Here is a 24,002-nt window from a genome sequence, read left to right as displayed (position 1 = left end):
ACCTTGTCAACCAACAGGTCAAACTTACTGTTTGCTCTCTCAAACTAGGAAGTGGGTTGGTTGCCTTTTAACTTCAGCTCCAAAGAATGAGGGAGGAAGGAGTCATACTGCTGTGTGTGTGTGTGTGTGTGTGTGTGTGTGAGAGAGAGAGAGAGAGAGAGAGAGAGAGAGAGAAGCTATGATACTTGGGACAGTTCGCAAAATCCAATTCACTTCAAAGCAGTGATTTTCATTGTCACCTTCAGATAACTTGGGTCTTTACTAGTTCCTTAATAACCTAGACCTTTGATTCTCCAATAGTCACACACTTATTAATGAGGAGCTCGGAACTCTAGCTTCTGGAAGCCGGGCTAGTTTTAGGAAACCTCTTGGGGATGAATGGAAAATGGGACGTGGATGAACCATTTGCTGCTGTCTCTGTTGGGGAAGTCACGCTGTGCATTTATCTGCATAGAGCCTCCTGGCAGCTTAGCTGAGTCATTTGCTTTTGGCTGGGTCAAGGTCAACCACACCTTTAATCCCAGCACGGAGAAGGCAGAGGCAAGTGGATCTCCTAGTGAGGTCAGGCGGGTCTACTGGGTGAGGTCCAGAACAACCAGGACTACACAGAGAAATGCCAAACCAAATTAATTAAAATAAAATGACCTAGAGCTATCCAGGCAACGGTGATGACCAACCTCAATCCCAGCACTGGGAAGGTGGAATCGGGTGGATCCCTGTGAGTTCCACAGCAAATTCCAAGACAGCTAGGGCTCCATAGAGAACCCGTTCGAGAAACAAAACAACAACAAAGTCATCTAGTCCTTCCCTCCGCCTCCTAGATCTTCCCCCAGGACTAAAGGTGCCAAATGCTTTGTCTGGTGTGGTAACACGCCTGCAATCCCAGCACTTGGGACAGAGGGGCAGAAGCAGGAGGATTGTCTCAACTTTGTGACCAGCCTGGTTTACATAGCAAGTCCAGGTCAACCAGATGTAAAAATTAGATCCTGAAACCATCTCAAGAAGCCAAAAGATGGCTCAGTGGTTAAGAGCACTGGCTTCTCTTCCAGAGGTCCTGAGTTCAAATCCCAGCAACCACATGGTGGCTCACAACCATCCGTAATGAAATCTGATGCCCTCTTCTAGAGTGTCTGAAGACAGCTACAGTGTACTTAGATATAACAATAAATAAATTTTTAATATATATTTATTAATTTAGTATATATATTAATTAATTATTAGTTAAATATTTATTTAATATATGCTAAAGATATATATATGCACACACACACACATGTGCACAAAAACAAACTAGTGCCACAATTCCTTGTCATTCCAGTGGCTGCTGGGTGGCAGCAGACACTACCTTTGGGAGGTGAGAAGGAAATGATTCATTAGTTTTGTGAACGTTTTGCCTTCATCCTGGTACACGAAGAGTTTACAACTAAGAATAGAAAAGGCCAAAGTCCCAGGCCCTGGAGAATCTGCTGTCCTTTGAGCCTCCTTATTAGTCTAAAGCTATTAGAGCAACAGGTTTTAACATCAGGAGGAAGTCAGGACAGGAACAATCAGCCAAGACAGAAGAACAGGTTTAGCAGGGAGGTTGTGAGTCATGCCCTACTGGAAAGAAGTTACTGCTCACTGATGGAGTGCCTCCTTTTAGATTCTAAGCACGTGTTATCAGCACAGGATGGTTTTCAGTGTAACCCAAGGGGTGCCCAGCGGTAAGGTAAGACAAGAATAAGAGCAGCCTTTGTGTGGTGGAGCACACCAGGGGAATCAGAGTGTGAGAAGGACGGATGGGGAAACAAAAAGACATGGCCAGTCATTAGGCATTAAGTCTGGATCAGAGTAGGAGTTTTCCTCGTTATCTGATGGAATTGGACTTTGAAAGCTCTTTACTAATAACCAAATTGTGCACCACAGAGGTGACATAACTTGGGGAAAAAATTGCAAATTAGTAAGTGTTAAAGTCATTACTTGGGCTCAGATAGCCAGTCCAAGGAAAACACAGCTGGTGTATCAAGAACCTTCCAAGTCCCAACCCCAGTGTAATGTAGCCTCTTGAAGCCTTTGCTGTGATAGGAGAGTCTTGTTGTCTCAGGTAAGTCCTTGAAATACCAAAGTGTAGCCTCAGGTAAACTTCCTTTCCTCTGGGACAAGTTCTACATCTTTTTCTGAAGGCAGCAAGCAGAATACAGACTCTCAGGCGACTAGGATAAGGATCTTAAAGACCATGCCCACAGTGACACACCTACTCCAATAAGGCTACATCTCCAAATAGTAGCACTCCCTGGGCCAAGTATATTTCAAACCATCACACCTGTAATCCCACCGCTTGAGAATTTGACGCAGGAAGATTGCCCAGATTGGTCTACACAGTGAGTAGAAGGTCACCTTGGGATAAAAGGTAAGACACGGTCTTTTTAAGAAAAGAAAGAGAAAAGGAGACCACCAGGGCCGGCCATTCCCATACATCAGCATGTAGGGCGCACATTCACCACACACATGAGCGCATGAGTGGGACTCCCTAAAACCACACGGTAGAAAGGGAAAATGGACTCTCACGCGTGGTCTCCTGACTTCCACAGGAACACAGTGGCACTCCTGTGCTCATACTTACAAAACAAAATGAAATGTAAGAAGTTTAAATACCAAGTATAGTGGTACATACCCATAATCCCAACACCCTAGAGGAAAGAGGGGGAGGGTCAATGCAGGCTCAAAGACAGCCTGTACTGAAGAGCAAGACTAAAAGTGGGGGGTTGGGGGAGGAGCTCAAACTGTTGCCTCACAACCCAGAAAGATGACTCAATGGGTAAAGGCGCTTGCACCAATAGCCCTAAGTTTGGTCCCTGGAACTCACGTGGTAGAGCAGGCCAGACCACAGGTCATCCTGTGACCTTCACACAGGTACACATAAGTTTTTTCAACTTAAAGGGCTAGAGAGCACCAGGCACTCTAGTAGAGGAGAGGATCAGTTCCCAGGACCAACAGCAGGTGGCCCACACTGGAACTCAATTCCAGGGATCTGAATCTGGATTCACGGGGCACTTACCTGAATGATCTCACATAAGTGTACTTGGATACACATAAAAATTAAAAGTAGCTCTTTAAAATTAAAAATGAAGCTGGGCAGTGGTGGCGCACACCTGTAATCCCAGCACTCTGGGAGGCAGAGGCAGGTGGATTTCTGAGTTCGAAGCCAGCCTGGTCTACAGAGTGAGTTCCAGGACAGCCAGGGCTATACAGAGAAACCCTGTCTCGAAGGTAAAAAAACAAAAACAAAAAAAAAAAAAAAAACAAATTCAAAAACAAACAAACAAGACCGGCCTAAAATCATTCCAACATACTTTCTCATGGCACAAAACTGAAAACAACTAGGACTTTTATCCCTGGGGTAGAACAAAAACTCCTCGCCAGAATCCCACTCAACAGCAGCGGCACTGACAAGAGCTCATGACTGAACTGTAAACAAACCAGATGAAAGAGCTCGGACACAGGGGTGCACAAAGCATCCTTCCAATTAGGTGAAGATCTGAAGCAGGCTCCAGCGTAATTACCCAGCAGCGAAGGTACCAGGATTACAAAGGCAGTGTTCCCGAAATGGCTAACGAGTGCTTTCCAGGTGCGCTGTCCCCTGGGATTTCCTGAAACGTGGGAAACTCACCTGCATATACTGCAGGAATTAATTGATGGTGACATCCATGCCCTCGCCAGAAGAAACTAAGATGGTGCCAGGTCCAAGGTCCAAGCCCCAGTAAAAGTATTTCAAGGCAACGACTGTACTTCCAAGATTGGGAGGCTATGATGAGAGGGTCAGGAGTTCGAAATCACCCTTAGCTATATGGCAAGATGGAGGCCATCTTGAGCAACATGAAACTCTACATAAAAAAAAAAAAAGATAAAATGAAGAAAAATTAATTTGTGATGGGAAAAATGGAAAATGCCCACCAGAGGTCACTTGGAAGGAAGTGTAGAGAAATGGCTGGGACAAAGGCAATTTGAGCATGTGCTGAATTTTGGTCCACAGAGGACTCCATTAAAGGAGGCAGGGGGAAAAGTCCCCAACCAAACAAAAAAGGTATGGTGCACAACTGTAAGGTAGGCGTGGTGGCGCACGCCTGTAATCCCAGCACTAGGGAGGCAGAGGCAGGTAGATTTCTGAGTTCGAGGCCAGCCTGATCTACAGAGTGAGTTCCAGGACAGCCAGGGCTACACAGAGAAACCCTGTCTCGGAAAACAACAACAACAACAACAAAACATTCCTGTAACCCCAGCACTCCTGAAGCATAGGTAGGTGGATCTCTGAGGTAGAGGCCAGCCTGGTCTACAGGTTAAGTTCCAAGACAGCCAGGGCCACATAGAGAAACTGTGTCTCAAGAATAAATTAAGTAAGTAAATAAAAATAAAAAAGATCTGAGGCCCCCACCCTCAGCTACCTTCAAAAACAAACCCCTCTAAGGCTGGGGTATGGATGGAGTTCTTCACTAACCAACTGGACCCCTGGGTTCCAGGCCCTGTGTCTCATACGCTGGTCTCGGTGGCATGGGCCTAAGTCAGAATTTTATCAGCAAGAGAATAAAAAGGTCAAGGTTATCCTAGACTTCATAGAGAGTTCGCAGCTAGTTCGGGATACAGGATAGCCTGCCCTGTCTCAAAACAAAAACTCTCTGTGATTAAACCTAAAGATTATGGTCCTCACTAGGTGTTACAAGTGGATCTAAAAACACCTCCCTCAGGAAATGCTAGGGAAGGAAAGGCTTTGGGTCATCTTACACGGCCAGATCAGTCCATCAAGAAGTCAGGCAGCGACCTGGAGCAGAAACCAAGGAGAACCATTAATCCTGGGCATCTTCCCACCTCCTCCTGGCCCATGTTCAGCTAGCTGGTTCGTTTGGTTGGTTTTTAATCCAGCCTAGACATGGGGCTGTACACAGTGTACCAGGCCTTCCGTATCAACCACCAGTTAAAACAATTTCTGGCAGGCATGCTCACGGGCCAGTCTGACCTGTCTGGCTTGGGTAATTCCTCAGCTGAAGTTCCCTCTTCCAGGTATATTAGTCATGGCTTTCTGGAATAACAGTACTTACAGAATCAATCAATCAATCTCTCCCTCTCTCTTTCCCGCCTCCCTCTCTTTCTCCCTCCTTCTGTCATTCCCTTTGTCCCTCCCTCCACTCCCTCTCTTGGATTAATTACGAAGATTTACAGACTATGGTCCAGCTAATCCAAAAATGGCTCCAACAATTGAGAAGTTCAAGATGTCTGGATGGATGTCTCCGACAGTCTTAGGTACACACTGGAATCCTGAAGTAATAGGCTGAAATCCCAGAGAAGGAATGAACGTGCTAGCGCCGATAAGAGCAAGCTAGCAAGCAGGAAAAGGGCTAGGCTGCCTTCTCCCATCTCCCTTAAATCACCTTCAGCAGGAGGTGTGGCCCGCAGTAGAGGTGGGTCTTCCTGTCTGCAGGAGGTGTGGCCCGGAGTAGAGGTGTCTACTACTCTCTATGGAGAAAAAGCTGTCCCCGAACTCTTGATCTTCCCGATTCAACCTCCCCGGTGCAGAGATTACACGCACCACAGCGCCTAGCTTTGAACTACGATTTGAATATGGTTGATTTCATCAAAACTCTTCCTGGGAGACAGGATGTGGTGGCGCAGGCCTTGGATGCCAGGATTGAGGAGGCAAAGGCAGGGGGATCTCTAGGTTCAAGGTTAGCCTAGTCTACCTAGCAAGTTCCAAGACAGCCAAGGCTACACAGAGAAATCCTGTCTCAAAAACCAAACCAAAAAAAAAAAAAAAAAAAAAAAAAAAAAAAAAAAAAAAAAAACTCAGTACTCAGTGCTGAGGTGAGTTGGTTTGGCGGGTAAAGGCACCTTGTGTGTTTGACTGGAGACTGAGTTCAATTCCCAGAGACTGCATGGAAATGAAGGGGAATGGTTATTTAATGGGTGTCCTCTGACCTACCTGAAAGAGAAAGAGAGAGAGAAAGAGAGAGAGAGACAGAGACAGAGAGAGACATAGACAGAGACAGAAACACAGAGAGAGAGAGAGACAGATGGATGGACAGACAGACAGACGAAGACAGAGAGAACCAGACACTATAATTTTCTAAAAACTTCACACACCAGACCTGGGAAGACTTAAAGGGTGAGTACTTGCTGTGAAAGCAAGAGACCCCAAGCTGACATCCGTTGTGTGAAAGCCAGGCCTGGCTAAGTGCGCCTGTAACCCCAACATGAGGTAGAGAGAGATGGAGAGAGATGGATCCTGGGAGCTTACTGGCCAGCCTGCCTAGTCTAGTTTGAGGTTCAGTGGGAAACTGTCTCAAAAGATAAGGCAGGCAGGAATGCATAGGGTACACAGAAACACATGCAGGCAAAACACCTATACACATAGAAAGAGACAGGGTTTCTCTGTGTAACTGCCCTGGCTGTCCTGTGGACCAGTCTGGCCTCAAATTCAGAGATCCACCTGCCTCTGTCTCCTGAGTGCTGGGAGTAAAGGTGTGCGCCATCACACCCAGCCAATAAAATAATAAAATAAGGGCCGAGGGCAATTGAGGAAGTCAGCCAGTATTCCTCTCTGACCTCTGCATGGGCATATGCGCATGAATTCCCCCAAACAAAACTAAACAACTTCATATATAATTTTGTATTACGGTGTGGTCTAAATGTAATGTTCAAGTTCTCTTGGCTTGATGAGCTACCAAGTTTGGGAACACAATAAGACACAAAGCAGAGATTATAAATCAAATTTGGAATCCACTTGAAATACAAAACTGCTTTTACTGAAGCCTTCTCTCTCTCTCTCTCTCTCTCTCTCTCTCTCTCTCTCTCTTTCTCTCTCTCTCTCCCCTTCTCTTTCTCTTAAGATTTATTTTATGTGAGTACATCAATGTCTTTAGACACACCAGAAGAGGGCATCAGATCCTATTCCAGATGGTTGTGAACCACCATGTGGTTGCTGGGATTTGAACTCAGGACCTCTGGAAGAACAGCCCATCCTCTGAACTGAGGCCCTCCAGGCCCTGAAGCCTTTTCTTTGATGGCACCAGGGATTGGGCCCAAGGCGTTTTCCATGCTAGGTCAGCACTCAACCACAGCGCTGCATTCCCAGATCTACAGAAGTCTTCCCCACAACTGTACGCTAAGATTAAAGGCATGCACTACCACCACCCAGCAGCCTCGAAATCTTAAAGTACAGAAATCCTGACCTTCCCTGCAGGATGACCCCCATCCCTACAGAGACAAAAGCAGCTCCTAGTTCTGAGTGAGAAGTCCCTGGATCCCCAGCTTTGAGCCTCTGACTTAAGGGCTACCATCACTTGCTTCCTCCAGAAGTCCCTTCTTCTCTGCCAGCCTGGAGTCTAGGCAGCCTGAGCCTTTGTTCCGCCCATGTCAGACTCTGCTCAGCTGTGCCCATTTGTCGACGGACCCTGAGCTCTTGGACTCTAGACCTTACTATATCTGTCTCAACTCCTGGCCACGGTTCACTTCACCCCCATCCCAGTGATCTCTGTGGATCCTTTGCTGTTGCTATCTGCCAGATGCCAGGGAACCCTGCTTCAAACCCTGTCTGTCCAGAAGGATCTTAAGCTTAAGGTCCCTTTCATAGCAAAATTCCCATGGTGCGGAGATAGCCATTACTATACACTTCTGGTAACTCCTGGACTTATGAAAGCCAGGGAATGGCTGGGAAGGTTCACATACCCAGTGTTAATTTTTTGTTGTTGCAAGATATTTAATCATACCGTGAACCTGGAGATTGTGTATATATGGCTCAGCCTCTAAAGCAAACCTTTAATCCCTCTGGTTGGAATACAGACACACCCTTAGCACACACCTTTAATCCCAAACAATGAAGGTAAAGTTTATAGAAGGAGGCATGTTTGAAGGTGATGTCTAGCTGCGAGGCAGACAAAGTGACAAATCAGGGAAAGATTTGACAGACTAGGATCTGCCCAATTCTCTCAAGTAGAGAGGAATGGGAAGCAATTTAAGAGAGCAGTGCAGAGAGAGGTGTGTGTGTGTGGGGGGGGGGGATTGAGCCAGTCATTTTGGAGAGGAGTTTCAGTCTGAACTGTTGAGTTGAATCAGCCAACCAGAGCTCAGAACAGGAAAGGGTGAGCTTATTCAACAGTACATCTCAGAGGCTGAAAACATCCTAGGCCTAGATCCGATTGTACAGAAGCTAGAAGCTTCCAGGACTAGACCTAGGTCAGCAGACGGACAAGTGAGCCTTGGAGAATGATAATTCATCAGTCTGAACTAGGCACGCTAACAGGATGCCCAAAAGCCCACAAGGCCCCCAGCCCTACACAAAGAATAAAGGCAAGGAACACTGATCACAGACGTGACCTCTCCTGGGAGGCACACAAGGCCAAACCATACTCACAGGAACATTACATACAGAGTAGATTGTACTTACGCATTTAGGGATATGTGAGCATATATACATGTACATATATGTATATGACCACAGCTAATGAAAAAAAGGGCAGGGCGGTGGTGGCGCACACCTGTAATCCCAGCACTTAGGAGGCAGAGGTAGGCAGATTTCTGAGTTCGAGGCCAGCCTGGTCTACAGAGTGAACTCCAGGACAGCCAGGGCTACACAGAGAAACCCTGTCTCAAAAAAAAAACCAAAACCAAAACCAAAAACAAAACAAAACAAAACAAAAAAAAAAACAAATCCAAAAAAAAAAACAACCAAAAAAAAAAAAAGGCAAATGTATATGTTGAAGGGTCTACATTAAACTTGAGAGGGAGGAAAGGGAAGCAGAACGTATGAACACAATTTTTTTTAATTTAGATGGTAAAAAAATTGGTTTTAATTTAGTACCAAATGTGTCTCCAACATATTAAAATCACCCAAAATAGGAACGTTACAAGTTACTGCAGAAATGTATTTGGCTGGGCTGGAGAGATGGCTCAGCGGCTAAGAGCGCTGACTGCTCTTCCAAAGGCAGGCCTGGAACTCAGAAATCCTCCTGCCTCTGCCTCCTAAATGCTGGGATTACAGGCGTGCGCCACCACGCCCGGGTGAAACTACCTACCTTTGACCTGATTTGCATAAATCTCTTATTTGAAACATTAAAAAACAAAGGGTCGGATCACAGTCAGATTTCAGTCTGAAGTCTTCAGGCCACTCCCTTCCGACCTCGTGCCTCCCTCCCAGAAGGAGTTAAGGAACTCTGTTGTCGGGCTGTGTTGTTTTACACCCTCTAGTGTGTCATCCTGCCTGCTACCTGGCGCCTCCAAGCTGCATCACTTGGTGGGGAACTCCCTAACGTCCTCAGAAATATAAAAGTCCAGGTCGGAAGCTTCCTTTTGATCCGGAGTCTCCATATCCTCGTCACTTTGCCTCCCCTCCCCCTCCCCTTCGCCTTTCCCCCATGCGGCCATCTCCTTTTCTTCTCTCAGTGAGGCTTCCTCTCTGAGTTGCTTATTTGTTTGTTTGTTTGTTTGTTTGGAGACGAGGACCCTGGCTAATTTGGAACTCACAGAGCTTTAAGCTCTGTCGGGATTAAAGTTGAGCCAGCAGAGCGGGGTCATTGTCTATATATATTATGTATATCGGAGTTTTGTCTGCACGTACACCCGCACACCAGAGATGGCATCCGACCGACGTGAACTGCCGTGTGGGTGTTGGGAATTGAACTCTGGACCTTCGGAAGAGCAGTGAGTGCCCTTAACCAGTGAGCCATCTCTCAAGGCCCCCTCGCCAGGGTTTTTGTTTTGTTTTGTTTTGTTTTTTGGTTTTTGTGAGACAGGGTTTCTCTGTGTAGCCCTGGCTGTTCTGGAACTCACTCTGTAGACCAGGCTGGCATCGAACTCAGAAATCCACCTGCCTCTGCCTCCCAGAGTGCTGGGATTACAGGCGTGCGCCACCACCACCCGGCTCCCTCGCCAGGTTTTAAAGAGAAGCTTGCGTTCCCATTAAGGTATTTTTTTTTTAAGATTTATTATATGTAAGCACACTGTAGCTGTCTTCAGACACCAAGAAGCGGGTGTCAGATCTCATTACAGATGGTTTGAGCCACCATGTGGTTGCTGGGATTTAAGTCAGTGCTCTTAACCGCTGAGCCACCTCTCCAGCCCATTATAGTACATATTAAGGCATCTTTATATCTTCTGTGTTAGGATGCTGTAGCTCAGAAGCTACCAGGCCACGCCCATGCCCTGCCCACCTTGGTCAAGTAGTTCCCCTCCTGTAAAGCTCGAGTCAGATGGGAGATTCACGTCCTTTCCGCGACTCGAGATCTCCTTTTTCTAACACGAGGTGGTGACACCCCACAGTTGCAACTAGCTAGTTCTACGAACTCACGTGATAGGGCGGAATCGAGACTGAGAGCTGGGGAACGTAAGGGGAGAGCAGGAAAGTACGTCCCAGAAACATACCTGCATGCCCAGCCTCCCACCCCGCCACGCCACGCCCACCCCCTGTGCTGGGGGCTGATGACACCATAACTCCCACAAAAAGCGTCTCCGAGCAGAAGGTGGCAAGACAGGGCGGTAGGCGTCCTTGCTACTTCGTGAGTTCTTCTTTCTTCCACCCTTTCAAGCCCTAACACTACATAAGCGAGATAAAAGGATAGAGGGGAAAGGAAAGAGATCCCCGAATAAAGCCAGGGGACCTCGGGAACGGGGCGATCCTTACCATCCGACTACTTCCTGCTGATTAAGGAAGTCAAACTACGATTCCTTGGGGCAAATTTGTCTTGGAACTCACTCTGTAGACCAGGCTGGCCTCGAACTCAGAAATCCACCTGCCTCTGCCTCCCTAGTGCTGGGATTAAAGGCATGCGCCACCACCGCCTGATCAAGTTTGATCTTTCTTTCTTTCTTGTTTCTTTCTTTCTTTCTTTTTCCCTTCCTTCGTTTCTTTCTTTCTTTCTCCTTCTTCTCTCTCTTCCTCTTCTTCCTTCTCCAAACCACAACCAACAACAACCAACAACTCACTATGTTAGCTTACAGACAATTCCCCTGGCCTGCTCTCTAGCAATTGCATATGTCCTGACCTGCCACTGCCCCAGGTATGACGTGTGTGCAGCATATAAAAGCCCACCTGTCACCCAGCAGCTCTCTCTCTCTCTCCCCAGTGTCCCCCCATCTGTTCTCTGTGGGCACACTCCCTTCTCTTTCTGCCCTCAGCATTCTGCTCCATGTCTGTCTGTCTGTCTACCTGTCCACTTATCTTGCCTCTATCTCTTTCCCAGGCCCCCACTCCTCCCCCTCTCCCAATCATCCTCTCTCACACCAGGTCTGTTGCATATGGTGTTTACTCAGGGGCACACCTTGAGAAGGACCCGCCAATGATCCCCCCTCCACACTCTGTTTCTTACCACCACCTCCAGCTGAGAAAGGCCCGCCATCGGTTCACACACCACCAACAGCAACCCTGCTTCTGGGCCCTAGCATTTATACATGCCCTCCAAAGTCTCCAGAATTCCAAATGTCACACAATTGCAAAAACAGTCTACCGCTGGCAAGACCATGCCTCTGCATGAGGCAAATCATCGTCAGTGGCTGTGGACAATCTGAAGCAGCCCCATATCCCATGAATTCTAACTTCCTTTATTCATGCGAGGACCAGAGGGCAGTCCCCAGTGCCCTTGTCAGGTAGCTAAGAACTGCCTCTGACTTCAGCTCTCGGGATCTAACAGTGTCTTGTGAGCACTTCAAATACCTGTACTCAGATATGTACACACACACACACACACACCACACACACACAGTGTGCAGACTGATTTTCAAACATCATTAGCCTTCGAAGAGCTTCTGTACCATGGACTTGTTCCTCAAACCTCCTGGAAACTCAAACCACACCCAACCCTTTCCTGCAAATGTCTTCAGCATTACCAATCGTAATTACTGACTGACGAGAGTGCCATTTCCAAACCCTTTGTGGTTTAAAGCTGTGAAGATTTTTTTTTAAAACCACACTTTATAAAAGCTCGGAGCACGTCCCCCCCCCCCCTTTTATTTTTTATTTTTTTTGGTTTGGTTTTTTTGAGACGGGGTTTCTCTGTGTAGCCTTGGCTGTCCTGGAACTCACTCTGTAGGCCAGGCTGGCCTTGAACTCGGAAATCTGCCTGCCTCTGCCTCCCAGAGTGTTGGGATTACAGACGTGCGCCATCACCACCCGGTTCAGAGCACTTTTCCAAGATTGCTTGAATTTGGAGGTTTCTGGACTCTAACCCTAAATTGTTCCAAATAAATATATTTTGTACTTGATCTGCTGGGCATGGGGGTGGGGTGCACACCTGTCATTCCAGCTCTTGGAAGGCTGAGGCAGGAGAATCAGAATGTGACAGTAATCTGGGCTATATAGTGAAACTCTGCTTCAAAACAAATACATAAATAAAATTTATTTTTTTACTCTCAGTTTCGAGTGTGCACACACACACACACACACACACACACACATCAGGAGTCAGCCTCCCCCTTTTCCATTTGGGCCCAGAGAATGCACTCAGCTCATCCAGGTTTGGCAGTAGGTGCCTTCCTACGCCAGGCCATAAACAGGTTATGAAAGCAGAATGTAAACCAATAATTTGAAAAAGCAAATTTTCAAAAAAGAACATGCCGGGCAGTGGTGGTGCATGCCTGTAATCCCAGCACTTGGCAGGTGGATTTCTGAGTTTGAGGCCAGCCTGGTCTACAGAGTGAATTCCAGGACAGCCAGGGCTACACAGAGAAACCCTGTCTCGAAAAAAGCAAGATTAATTAATTAATTAATTTAAAAAGGAATATAAGTAATAATAAGCAGAGCCTCAAGAAGACTGCTTTGGCTGAGAGCTCTCTGAGAGCTGTACCAAGGCAATGGTGTAGCGCCAGAATTCAAGACTCAGATTTCTCTCTGGTTCCAAGGATGGGCAGAGTCGCTGACTAATCTCCTACCTTGACCTCTCCAATTTAGAGAACAGAGAACCACCGGGGCTTTTTCCATCTCAGCATCGGACACTTCACCCACCTCTGAGGCTGCCGTGTGTTTTCGTTCCATCTGTCATCTTTTTTGTTGACTTGCTTGTGATCCAAAAGATCTCGAGGTCAGAGTAAACAAACGTATGAAGAAAAACCCCTGGGGTTTTTTCCTGCGGCAAGAAAATCGTGTTCCTGAAACTGAATTACCATAGGGCTAGTGCTCCTCACACTACTTGTGGCTCTCTGACCTGGGGGACTTTCCTGGAGAAGTCTGACCATTTTTAATCACAAGAAAAATAATTGGAAAGTTAAGGACATGGGGCAGTTGCTATATTAACTCAAACATGAGAGAAATAAAGTTTAATAGAAAGGACAGTATAAGCCAGGTGTGATTCATGCCTTCAATTCCAGCACTTGATAAATGGAGGTGAGAGGACAAGAGTTGAAGGTCATCCCTGGGTCTCAGTAGGTTTAGGACCAGTCTGGTCTACACGAAGAGATCCAGGCCAGCCAGGGTTACACAATGAGGCCTTGCCTTAACATCAAATAACAGGGTTAGTCCCTGTAACCTCGCCACCTAGGGAGAGGTCTGCTTAACATTTTGTAATTTATCCTTTCAAATTTCCTTTTTCCATTTAGAGATTAGTTTATTGGGCCAGTGAGACGGCTCAGTGGGTAAAAAGTATTCGCTGTACAAGTCCTGAGCCTCATGTTCCACAGTGCAGGGAGAAAACCGGCTCCTGAAAGTGTCCTCCAACCGTCCACACTGGCATCCTGCACACGCTCACGCTCACACAGGCTCTAAGGCCAGACCTGGCGACCGGTGGTCCCTAGCGTGTCTCCTCCCACTTTTCCGAGGCAGGGTCTCTCTAAAGTCGGAGCTTGAGTTTCCCCAGCTTTTGCTTTCATTTATTAAGATAAAGTCTTATGTTATTCAAACTGTCTTCAAACTCATCCTGTAGCCAGACTGGCCTTGAACCAAGAGCAATGCTCCTACCTCAGTGCCCTGTACTGATTCCGAGTACTGGGATTACAGATGTAAGCCACCCTGTCTGACTCTAATGATTTGTTTGTTTGAGACAGACTCTCAAGTCACCAGGGCTGATTTCAAATTCACTATGGAGTGGAGCTTGGCCTTCAATTCCTTATTCTCCCAAGTGCTGAGATCACAGGTGTGTCACCCTATGAGGCTGGCTTTTGGCTTTTTTGAGACAAAGTTTTGTGCAGCCTAGGCTCACTTTGACCTTGGTAAGCAGTTAAGGGTGGCCTTCCATCTGGATTCTCTGCCTCCTAACTGTGGGGATTACAGGCATGTGATAGGAAGCCAACTTGATGGGTCATGCTCAAGGACACCATGACTGAGGAATAGAGTGTTTGGAAGCACCGCCAACCGTAGGGATATACAAACTGTCATGCCGATCACCCTGAGCCCTGGTCCTCTTGAGCTCACAGCTGCTGTTCATGATAGATGCAATTCAAACACATCTGCAAATATATTTTAATTTGCTAATCTTTAATCAGGTTGAGCAAACTATCAGCAATAACTGCATTTGCTCAAGGTATTGCTCTTAAAACTTGAATGTGATAAAAGTCACCAGGTGATTCTAAACCTCCTCCCAGGCCCACTGACTTTAGTTGGGCTTCGGTTTGAGTCTCTTCAGTTGTTGTGACAAACACCTGCTATCCCTTCAGGTAGGGGTGGGAGGATGAGATCAAAGTCAACTGCATGAAGGCCCGCCTCTGGAGTGCAGGGATAGTTTAATTATTTTTTAAAAGGCAGGGTGTAGAGTATCTCTGGCTGGCATCAAAAACACAGAAATTTGCCTGCCTCCCCAGTGATGGGATTAAAAGTTGGTGAGACCAGTGCTGCCACCCTTGGCTGTCAGCCAGGCCTTATATGTGTGAGCAGAGTATCTTCTCTCAGGAACTCAGGTCTTCATGCTTTGCAGGGAGATAGTTTATTAAGCCGTGTCCCCAGTCGCAGATCATTTCTTACCCACCCCCATCTCTGTACCTAGTCGTACCTGGTAACAGGTGACACTGAGAAAATACTTGGTGACAGAACGGGCAGATGAGTCTCTCCACAGCTTTCTAATCCTTCAGCTTCAAATGGAACCTCACATTAGATACACCGGATACTGTCTACAGTCATTTTTTTGCCTTGGATTTTAGAGACAGAACAAGATTTGCTAAATTCTCAAGTATTGACCTTCCTTTGCAGAGGATCGGTTCTGGCAGCGAGGGGAGTGTTCCTCGGACCTGGGACTGAGGCTTGCTTGAGGATGCTAAGGTTGCATGGTAACATAGGCAGTCATGAGAAACTCAAGTTAGAGGCCAGAGACTAAGCGCGCTTCGCTGCGACCCTCAGGGAAAGAGTCTTTTTCAATTAGTCCTCCGAGAGCAGAGGAGCAAGAGTCCTCTCTGTGGTGCCTTTTGCACTTTGACCTTGCCCTAGTCTGTCCCAGAAGCGACTTCTGGTTCCCAGTCCTAACAGGGGTGGGGTTGCCTGTCTCAGAAGCACAACCCAAACTCGTGACTCCTCCCACGCAGCATGGGGACTCCTGCAAGGACAGAAACCCTCCCAGAGCCGCCCTTTCCGGCTTCCCATTTCCTGGCCCCCTCCGCTCCGTCGCGGTGAGGTCACGCGAGAGACGTCACCGAGTTATGACGTCACTAAAGGCGGGCTTTCGGGAGAGGAAGGGGCGGGGCCCGGGTGGCCCCGCGCGTGCGCGTTGGGCGCGGCCCGGGAGGAGGCGGAGGCGGCGGTGCTGAGAACTCCGGAGGCGGCAGCGGCGGCGGCGGAGGCGGGCGCTGGGGGGGGTGGGAGGGGGGGGAGCGCGAGCCCAAAAGCCAACAAGAGAGGGAGCGAGCGGTGCGGCGCGTCGCGGCGCGCGCAGCCCATGAGGCGGTGAGAGGCCTGGGGCCTGTCTCGGAGCAGCGCGCGCGGCGCCGTCCAGCAGCGGGCCGCCCTTCGTGGGCCCGGGCCCGGGCGCGGCGGCCGCCCGTGGAGAAGCAGGTCGGGGCGGTGGAAGCTGTGCGTCCGGGCCCCCCGCCATGGAGGGCATGGACGTGGACCTGGATCCCGAGCTCATGCAGAAGTTCAGCTGCCTGGGCACCACAGACAAGGACGTGCTCATCTCCGAGTTCCAGCGGCTACTCGGCTTCCAGCTCAACCCGGCCGGCTGCGCCTTCTTCCTGGACATGACCAACTGGTGAGCCTGCCCCTCACGGAGCCAACCCTGCTGGCAGCGGCCTCGCGCCCGCGGGAGGAAAAACACCGGAGCCCGCTCGCTCGCGGGGTCCGGCAGGGCAGGGCCCAGGACAGGAGGTGGTTGGGAGTCCGGGCCTGAAGAGGGGAGAAGTGGTGGCATGGAAGCCAAGGGAGTCGATCTGGGACGAAAAGCGTGTGTCCTGGGAGTAGAAAGCACAGGAAACGAGAGTTGCGAAGTGTTTTCCTTTTAAATAGATGTGAAGTGTAGGAGCTGAGCATGACAGGACGGTGAGGAAACTCGAGGGAGTGTGTGAGGTGCTGAGGTCGAACTCTGGGCGCGGGAGAGCTGAGAATAGATTGTGTGTGTGTGTGTATGTTTATATGAGAGAGATAAGGAGGAAAATGACTTTTGGGGCGGAGGGAACACAAATGATAATCACCCGAGTACCGTGAGAAAGGAAGAGTTGTGCCAGGGAGAAGTGACATCTAATGGGGGATCTGGAGTTCCAAGCCTGGGAGAAGGACTGGGAAAAGCCTTCAGAAAGTGGAGGGAAGGAGCTGATCTTGGAGGCAGGAACTTTGTGAAGACACTGGAGTCCTGGGCAGAGGCTTGGCCTTGGGAATTTTGTCAGGCTTCCTGAATGGTTCTGACAGAACACTGGGGAAATGCTTAGGTTGGGGACCAGGTGCTTCGGCTTGTCGTTGGGTTGTACAGACTGATGGGGCTGTGTCTAGGTACCGACGTGTGTCTTGGCTCTTTCAGGGGCACTTGCTGTTTTGATAAGTAAGAAAACTTTCTCCTGGTCTCCAAGTAGAAGTTGTTAAGTTCACTCGGGGTGAGGGAGGAACTGGAGACCATTAGACTGCCTTTGAAAGGCTCTCAGGTGAAGCAACTAATTAGGATTTGGGCAAAAAGCAAGGAGGTGCATGCCCTTTGCCCCGTGTTGAGTGTTCAGTGCCCTGGCGTGTGGAATCTTGTTTCTCTTGGCATCCCTTGAACAAACTCCCATTTATTTCCATGTCCACCCGATGCCTCAAGCAATGTCTGAAAAGAGGTTGTAAGCTTAGATTTTTATCCTCCTCCTGCCTAGCACCCCACCCCTACCCCCACCCCATGATGCTTATCTGTGATGAGAACCAGAGGTGATTCGGGTTTTCACTATTGGTCTTTAAACAACACTCATTGCAAGAATGGGGCTTGTATTTTAGTGTCTGGCAAAGTGGGAGGCATTGAATAAAAGACACAGCCTTTAGAGTTAAGCAAGTACTTGTGAGTTCTGTTTGTGTCTTTTAAAAATACTAATCGTGGGTATGTTCCTGTGTGCAGGTTCTTTTGGATGCCAGAGGCATCAGGTACATTTGGGCTGTGAGCTGCTGGTAGTAGGTGCTAGAAACGGAGTTCAGGCACTCTGCTGGGCAGTCTCTCCAGCTCCTGTGCTTCTATGTCAGGTCCGGATGATCTGATGCTGGAAATGTAGCTAACTTCCTGAGCACCAACTAGGTGGGTTTCATCTGGGCGCACCTTGAATCCTTGCACTCCAGAGACTGAAGCTGGCACATCGAAGTGAGTTGAGGCTAGGCTGGTCTACATAGCAACTTCCAGGCCACCCAGGGTACATTGAGAGCCCGTATTAAAAAAAAAATCATGAGCATAGCCCATGACTGAGACAGTGGTAGGTTGTGGACAGATGCAGGAGTGGGATTGCTCTAGTCTAGTTCCTAAGAGCTTTAGCTTGGGTAGAGTTCTGTTGCCTGTCTGCTTCCCACCTCCCAGCTCCTTTTTCCCTCTTATTTACACCAGGAAGTTTGGCAGTTTGATAGGAAAAGAACTTTGTTTCTCTCTAGTTTCTCCTGGTGTGGCTGTTTAAATACTGAACAGCCTCGGGGGCCATTGATCCTTGGTCTTGTGAGTGCTGGGATTACAGGTGTGAGCCATCAGGCCGAGCTGTTTTTATTTAGTACTGCCAGTGTTTACTAGTACAGTTATTCTGACTACAAACCCAGCATGGTTTTATATGCTTGAGGGGTATGTGCTCCCTGAGACTGTTTCAGGGTTTGTGACAAGTGAGGAACAGGTGAGGTATGTGGCTGAGAAAAGTAACAAGATCGGGACTCCCCCAGCTGGGCGTGGCTGTGCGAGCCCCAGCACTTTGGAGGCAGAGGCAGGTAGATCTCTGTGCCTTCTGGGACAGCCTGGTCTACATATAGAAACCTGTCTGGAAAAAACAAAGCACAATGAGAACCTTCGTATCAGCTGTTGACCTGACCTTCATACACTTGCATGCCGGACTCAAGCAGAGTGATAATAAAGACTGGGTTTGTTTTTTTTATGAGACAAAATCTCTATTATGTAACTCCAGCTGTCCTGGCACTTCCTAGCTACACCTAGATGGCCTCAAACTCCCAAGAGATCCACCTACCTCTGCCCTCTGGGTGATAGGATTAAAGGCATGTGCCACTACCACCCCACTCATACTTTTTAATTAAAAAATACAAGTTCTCAGAACTACACAAAAAAGACTCTGTGGAACAGCTGTGTACTTAAGATTTGTACCCTGAGCCTTAGTAGTTTTCATGCCTTAATCCCAGCACATGGGAGACAGGGACAGGCAGATCTCTGAGTTCAAGGCCAGAGCAGGAGAGCCAGCGCTCCACACAAAAACCCTGTCTCTAGATCCCAACCAATCAATCAATCAAAGGCATCATTGGATAAATGCTACACAACATTCTTTAACATGTGTCATTCAAGTCTTCAAAGGGACAGATGCTTGTGAGATTTGAGATATAGACAAAAGGCAGAATAAAATAGGGCTTAATAATTAAAGAACCAAAACAATAAAGTTGCAACATGGTTAAAAACCATTATTCTAAAATGATGATCCCAAGTCTTCTAAAAAGAAACCCAAGGAGTGTTTGTTGTCTGCATCAAAAAATTGACATGTTGGGATCAGAAAAAGAGAACATGCAGTCTTGTATGTTACCTACCTCCTTTTCTTTTGTTGAGTCAGAGTCATACACACTCTAGGCCAGCCTAGAGCACCTGATTCCTGCTTCCACATCCAGGAACTGGGATTCAGGTGCCTGTCCTACCTTCCCAAGTAATTCTGTTCTGTAGTTTTTGGTTTCTTTTGAGACAGGGTCTCACTCTGTAGCCCTGGCCTGCCTAAGCCTCTCCCCCAGTGCTGGAATCAAAAGCATGCACCATCATTCTTAAACTCACTCTCTCTCTCTCTCTCTCTCTCTCTCTCTCTTATTTATTTATTTATTTATTTATTATATGTAAGTACACTGTAGCTATCTTCAGACACTCCAGAAGAGGGCATCAGATCTCATTACAGATTGAACTCAGAACCTCTGGAAGAGCAGTTAGTGCTCTTAACCACTTAGCCATCCCTCCAGCCCCTCTTCCTTCCTTCCTTTCTATTTATTTTATGTATATGAGTGCCTTGTCTTCATGCAAACCAGAAGAGGGCATTGGATTCCATTACAGATGGTTGTGAGCCACCATGTGTTTGCTGGGAATTGAACTCAGGACCTCTGGAAAAGCAGCCAAGTGCTCTTAACCGTGCTGAAGCCATCTCTCCAACCTTTTCTCTTCTCTTCTCTTCTCTTCTCTTCTCTTCTCTTCTCTTCTCTTCTCTTCTCTTCTCTTCTCTTCTCTTCTCTTCTCTTCTCTTTCTTTCTTTCTTTCAAGCATTTTTCTAGTACTTATTTAAACTGCCAGCACTGTCAGAACTTTCTCTTTAAGGTCGACAGTGATTATGTCCTACATGAATAAATTCAGTATCCAGGGTTGGAGAGATGGTTCAGTGTTTAAGAGCACTGACTGCTCTTCCAGAGGTCCTGAGTTCATATTCCAGCAACAACATGATGGCTCATAACCATCTGTAATGAGATCTGACTCCCTCTCCTGGAGTGTCTGAAGACAGTTACAGTGTAGTTACATATAACAAATAAATAAATATTTTTTAAAAAATCAGTATCCAAAGGGCAAACTGAAGACTGGATGTAGTTCAGTGGTTAGAGTAGTTGCCTAGCACCCATGATGCTCTGGGTTCAAGCCTCGGTACCAAAACAGATAAATGGAAGAGCTTGTAGATCAAACTATTTACTGTCAGTGGAATTTCTTTCGGGTTTTTTGTTTGTTTTCAAGACAGGGTTTTTCTGTGTAGCCCTGGCTGTCCTAGAACTCACTCTGAAGACCAGGCTGGCCTTGAACTCAGAAATCCGCCTGCCTCTGCCTCCCAAGTGTTGGGATCAAAGGCGTGCACCACCACCGCCCGGCTGGAATTTCTTTCATACTTGGGACTGGACTGTGAATTAAAGGATTTATGGGAAGCCGGGCACACATTTTTAATTCTAGCATTGGAGAGGCAGAGGCAGGCAGATTTCTGTAAATCCAAGCCACTCTGGATTATATAGGTTGTTACAGGACACCAGGGCTGCATTGTGGAACCCCATGTCAAAAATAAAAGGAGACTCTGTGGGAGGTGAGTGTGTTGTAATGTGCACGTGGAAGGAAGGCAAGGAAGGACAGGATGGCACTGAATCAGGGCAATCTGGCTGAGTGAATCCTTGTCTTGTATCAGAATAGAGAGAAAATGTAAGATACACTTAGTGATGTCGCCATTTTAACTGATTTTAAGGGTGCAATTCATTTTCTATTCTCTAAAGCATTCTCTTGTGTATGTGTTCAGATAAAGTTCAGTGTAAATACCTGTTTTTGTTTTTGTTTTTTCCTTTCCTTTCTTGAGATAGGTCTGTCCATGAACTTCCTCTGAAGACCAGGCTGGCTTCAAACTCACATAGATCTCCCAAGTGTGGGAATTAAATGCGTGCATACCACACTCAGCCACAAGGAGTTAGCATTGGACCGACCTGTAGCTGTACTTGTTTTCCCTCACTAACAGTTGGGGATAGTGTTGGCCATTCTTAGGTTCGTGCTGTGTTAAACATCTACACTGCCTCTGCGGAGCCAGGGACCTGCAGGGATTATTTTTTGGCTCACTGCCATGGGTGGAGCAGCTCATTTTCTTACCTCTGAGAAAGGGTTTCACATAGCCCAGGCTGGCCATGAGTTTGCTCCTCAGCTTAGGATAACCTTGAACTATTGACCCTCCTGCCTCTGCCAGATGTTGGGATTATAGGTGCACCTGGTGTATACTTTGCAAACTGAGGCTCTGGGCGCTGGAAAGACACTCTACAGGTGAGTTGTAGCTCCTCTCTGGAACTGAGGAAAACCTTCTTATACAGTAATGCCCTCCTGACGTTAGTGCTGTCAGCAGCTCCCTGTTGGGTAAAGGTTAACCAGAGAGACAGCTGAACTCAGTGTAAAATGAGTTACCTTTTGTGTGATCCCCTGTGTGTCCTCTGAGCTTAACCCCATTCTCAGTCACAGCCCTGCCTTAATACTTCTCGGATATAGTCTCTGATTTAAAGATGAGACTTGATATTTCAGCTGTCTTCTTACACATGTATGAGTCAGGCTTACTGGCCCTATAGATGGAAGATCAGGGATCAGGGCCCTCCTCAGATGTACCTCAGACCTGCTTCAACACCCCCTCCTGCCCCATGCGAGTTTGCCTGAGGGAGTCGTTCGCTGATGGTGTGTGCTTAACCTGTGTAAAGCTGAGTTCAGACCCCAGTACCGAGAGGAGAAAAAGAAAAACGGGCCAAGCACTAGCTTCCAAAAATGACCCACAGGGCTAGTTATGTCTGGTGCTGTTATTCTCAACATGGTTTCTGAGAAAATCAGCAGTTCTTGCTCCAGGTTTGGTTTTACACTTACTTTTACTTATTTTTAAGTAGCACATAAAATTTGGGACTCAGTGTACTAGAACCTGTGGCTTATGAGGCTTAGACAGGACATATTCATTTTAGGGTTTCCTTTTTAAAAAGCTCGGATGGGTTCTTGAGTGTGCTCGGCCTGGTCTTGTCAGACAGCGTCCATGTCTGACGGGGCTACAGATGGCTGTGAGCTGCCTGCCGAGAAGTGGTGGGCCCTCCCCCTCCGCCTTTGTCCCCAGCATAGGTTCTTGCTAAACAGCTCTGCCTCCACCTTGACCCTCTGCTGTCTTCGTGAACGTGTTCACATGTGCTGTGAGCATAGGAAAAGCACTCTGCTGTCTTAGTGAACGTGTTTACATGTGCTGTTACCATAGGGCTTGCACTTCCAGTCCCAGACAAGAGTTACCTTACAGAGGTAGGACTGGCTCTTGTGTTTTGCTTCTCACATGTTACTTATTATTGTGGGGAGGGGACATGGGCATGCCTACTCATTGTGGAATTGGGTTGGCTCCTGCATTGTAGGTCTTGGGGATCAAACTCAGGTACTCAAGCTTGATCGCAGACACTCTTATCCACTACGTCATCTTACCAGCCCTGGGGGTATATTCTTTTCTTTTTTTTCTAAGACAAGGTTTTTTTTGGGGGGGGGGTCTTTTTCAAGACAGGGTTTCTCTGTGTATCCCTGGCTGTCTTGGAACTTGTATAGACCAGACTAGCCTCAAACTCAAGAGGTCTATCTGTCACTGCCTCCCCAGTGCTGGGATTAAAGGTGTGCACCACAGCCACCAGCACACTGCTCCAGGACTGGTTTCCTACACCATTTCCCATCCACACCCTGGAGTTCATCTGCTGTGTACGCAACAGCGAAGACTAACTACCAGGGAGTGCTTTGTGTTTGTTTGTTTTTAAGTATTTTTATTTAAAATTAAGTGCACACTTGTGCTGCACGCTCATGCATCAGTGTGTTGGTATGCACACATGAGTGCAGGTGCCCACAGAGGCATTAGATTCCTGCATCTGAAGTTAAAAGCACGTGTGAGTCACCCAGTGTGGGTGTTGGGGACTGAACTTGCATAAGTCAGGGCCTTTAGCCACTGAGTCACTCCAGCCCTACAAGGCGGATTTAAACATGTCAGAGGCAGATGCTAGCCATAGTGTAAAAGAAAAGTAGCAAGTGTCGCTCCCGTCCTGATTGATCAGAGAAAAGCTGTGTGATGCCTAGGAAGATTCCTAGTCTACCTGAGGTGATGGGATGAAGTCTCAGCCCGGTCCAGGATACAGAAAGCTTCGTGCGGCCGCTGTGGAGAGTTTGGTCTGGGACAGGCATGTTGAGGTCGTGAGTGACAAGTGTGAAGTTGTTTTTGGGTATAGAATATTGGTCATGTGGAGTGGTTAGGAATGAATAAAATTGCTGCTGTAAAATTGACTGTCTTGTTTTGAGACAGGGTTCTGTTGTGTAGCCCTGGCTGGCCCAGAACTCATTGTAGACCAGGCTGCTCTGGAATTTACTGGCAGAAAGCTTACAGCCTCTCCTGCCTCTGCCCCTCAGCGTGCTGAGATTACATGTGAGCCAGCAGTCTGGCCAGTTACCCCACAGGCTCACAGTATTTCACAGCAGTTACCCCAGGGGCAGCCGCAACCTTTGCAGAATTGCCTCCGCTTCCTCCTGCTCTGGCCCCTCCTCACCATGGTTGGCACCTGCCCTCAGTTGCAATACCTCAGACGGAACGAGTCTATAAATAGAATGATAACGTATTTGACCTTTTGTGTCTGGCTGCTTTCTTCCTTTCTCCCATCGCTGCCTGTCTGTCTGCCCCTCTGGAGCTCGAGCACCCGATCCCATAAGTTTAGAAGGCTGCCAGTGCCAGTGCACGCGCTGGGCCCACAGTGGTTGAGGGCTGCTAAGGCTTCCCAGTGACTTCACAGTTCTGCAAGGGATGAATGAGGGCCTGTCCCAGTTCTCTCACTTCCTCCTCCCCTCATCGCCAGGACAACGCCCAATAAAAAATAACCATCCTAGTCAGTGCGGCCAACACTGATACACCTTTTCAAATGTACCACTGTGTGCCTGTGCGGTGGATTTGGGAGCCCC

The 24,002-nt window shown here is 47.7% G+C and overlaps 1 protein-coding gene across 3 annotated transcripts in view; it reads left to right on the top strand.

Annotated features, from left to right (window-relative positions):
- Window positions 1–15,737: 15,737 nt before the first annotated feature.
- The window catches only part of Ilrun (inflammation and lipid regulator with UBA-like and NBR1-like domains), a 66,103-nt gene continuing 57,838 nt past the window's right edge, over window positions 15,738–24,002 (top strand). For all 3 annotated transcript variants that reach the window (XM_052162988.1, XM_052162989.1, XM_052162987.1), the window contains exon 1: window positions 15,738–16,124. In XM_052162988.1, the coding sequence (XP_052018948.1) occupies window positions 15,967–16,124 (158 nt within the window). In that variant the 5' untranslated portion in view covers window positions 15,738–15,966. The remainder of the gene's footprint in view (window positions 16,125–24,002) is intronic.

Source organism: Apodemus sylvaticus, chromosome 19 (assembly GCF_947179515.1).
Source record: "Apodemus sylvaticus chromosome 19, mApoSyl1.1, whole genome shotgun sequence".
Lineage (NCBI taxonomy): Eukaryota > Metazoa > Chordata > Mammalia > Rodentia > Muridae > Apodemus > Apodemus sylvaticus.
Note: the sequence above shows the minus strand (reverse complement) of the source record. Positions and strands in the feature narration are given on the sequence as shown.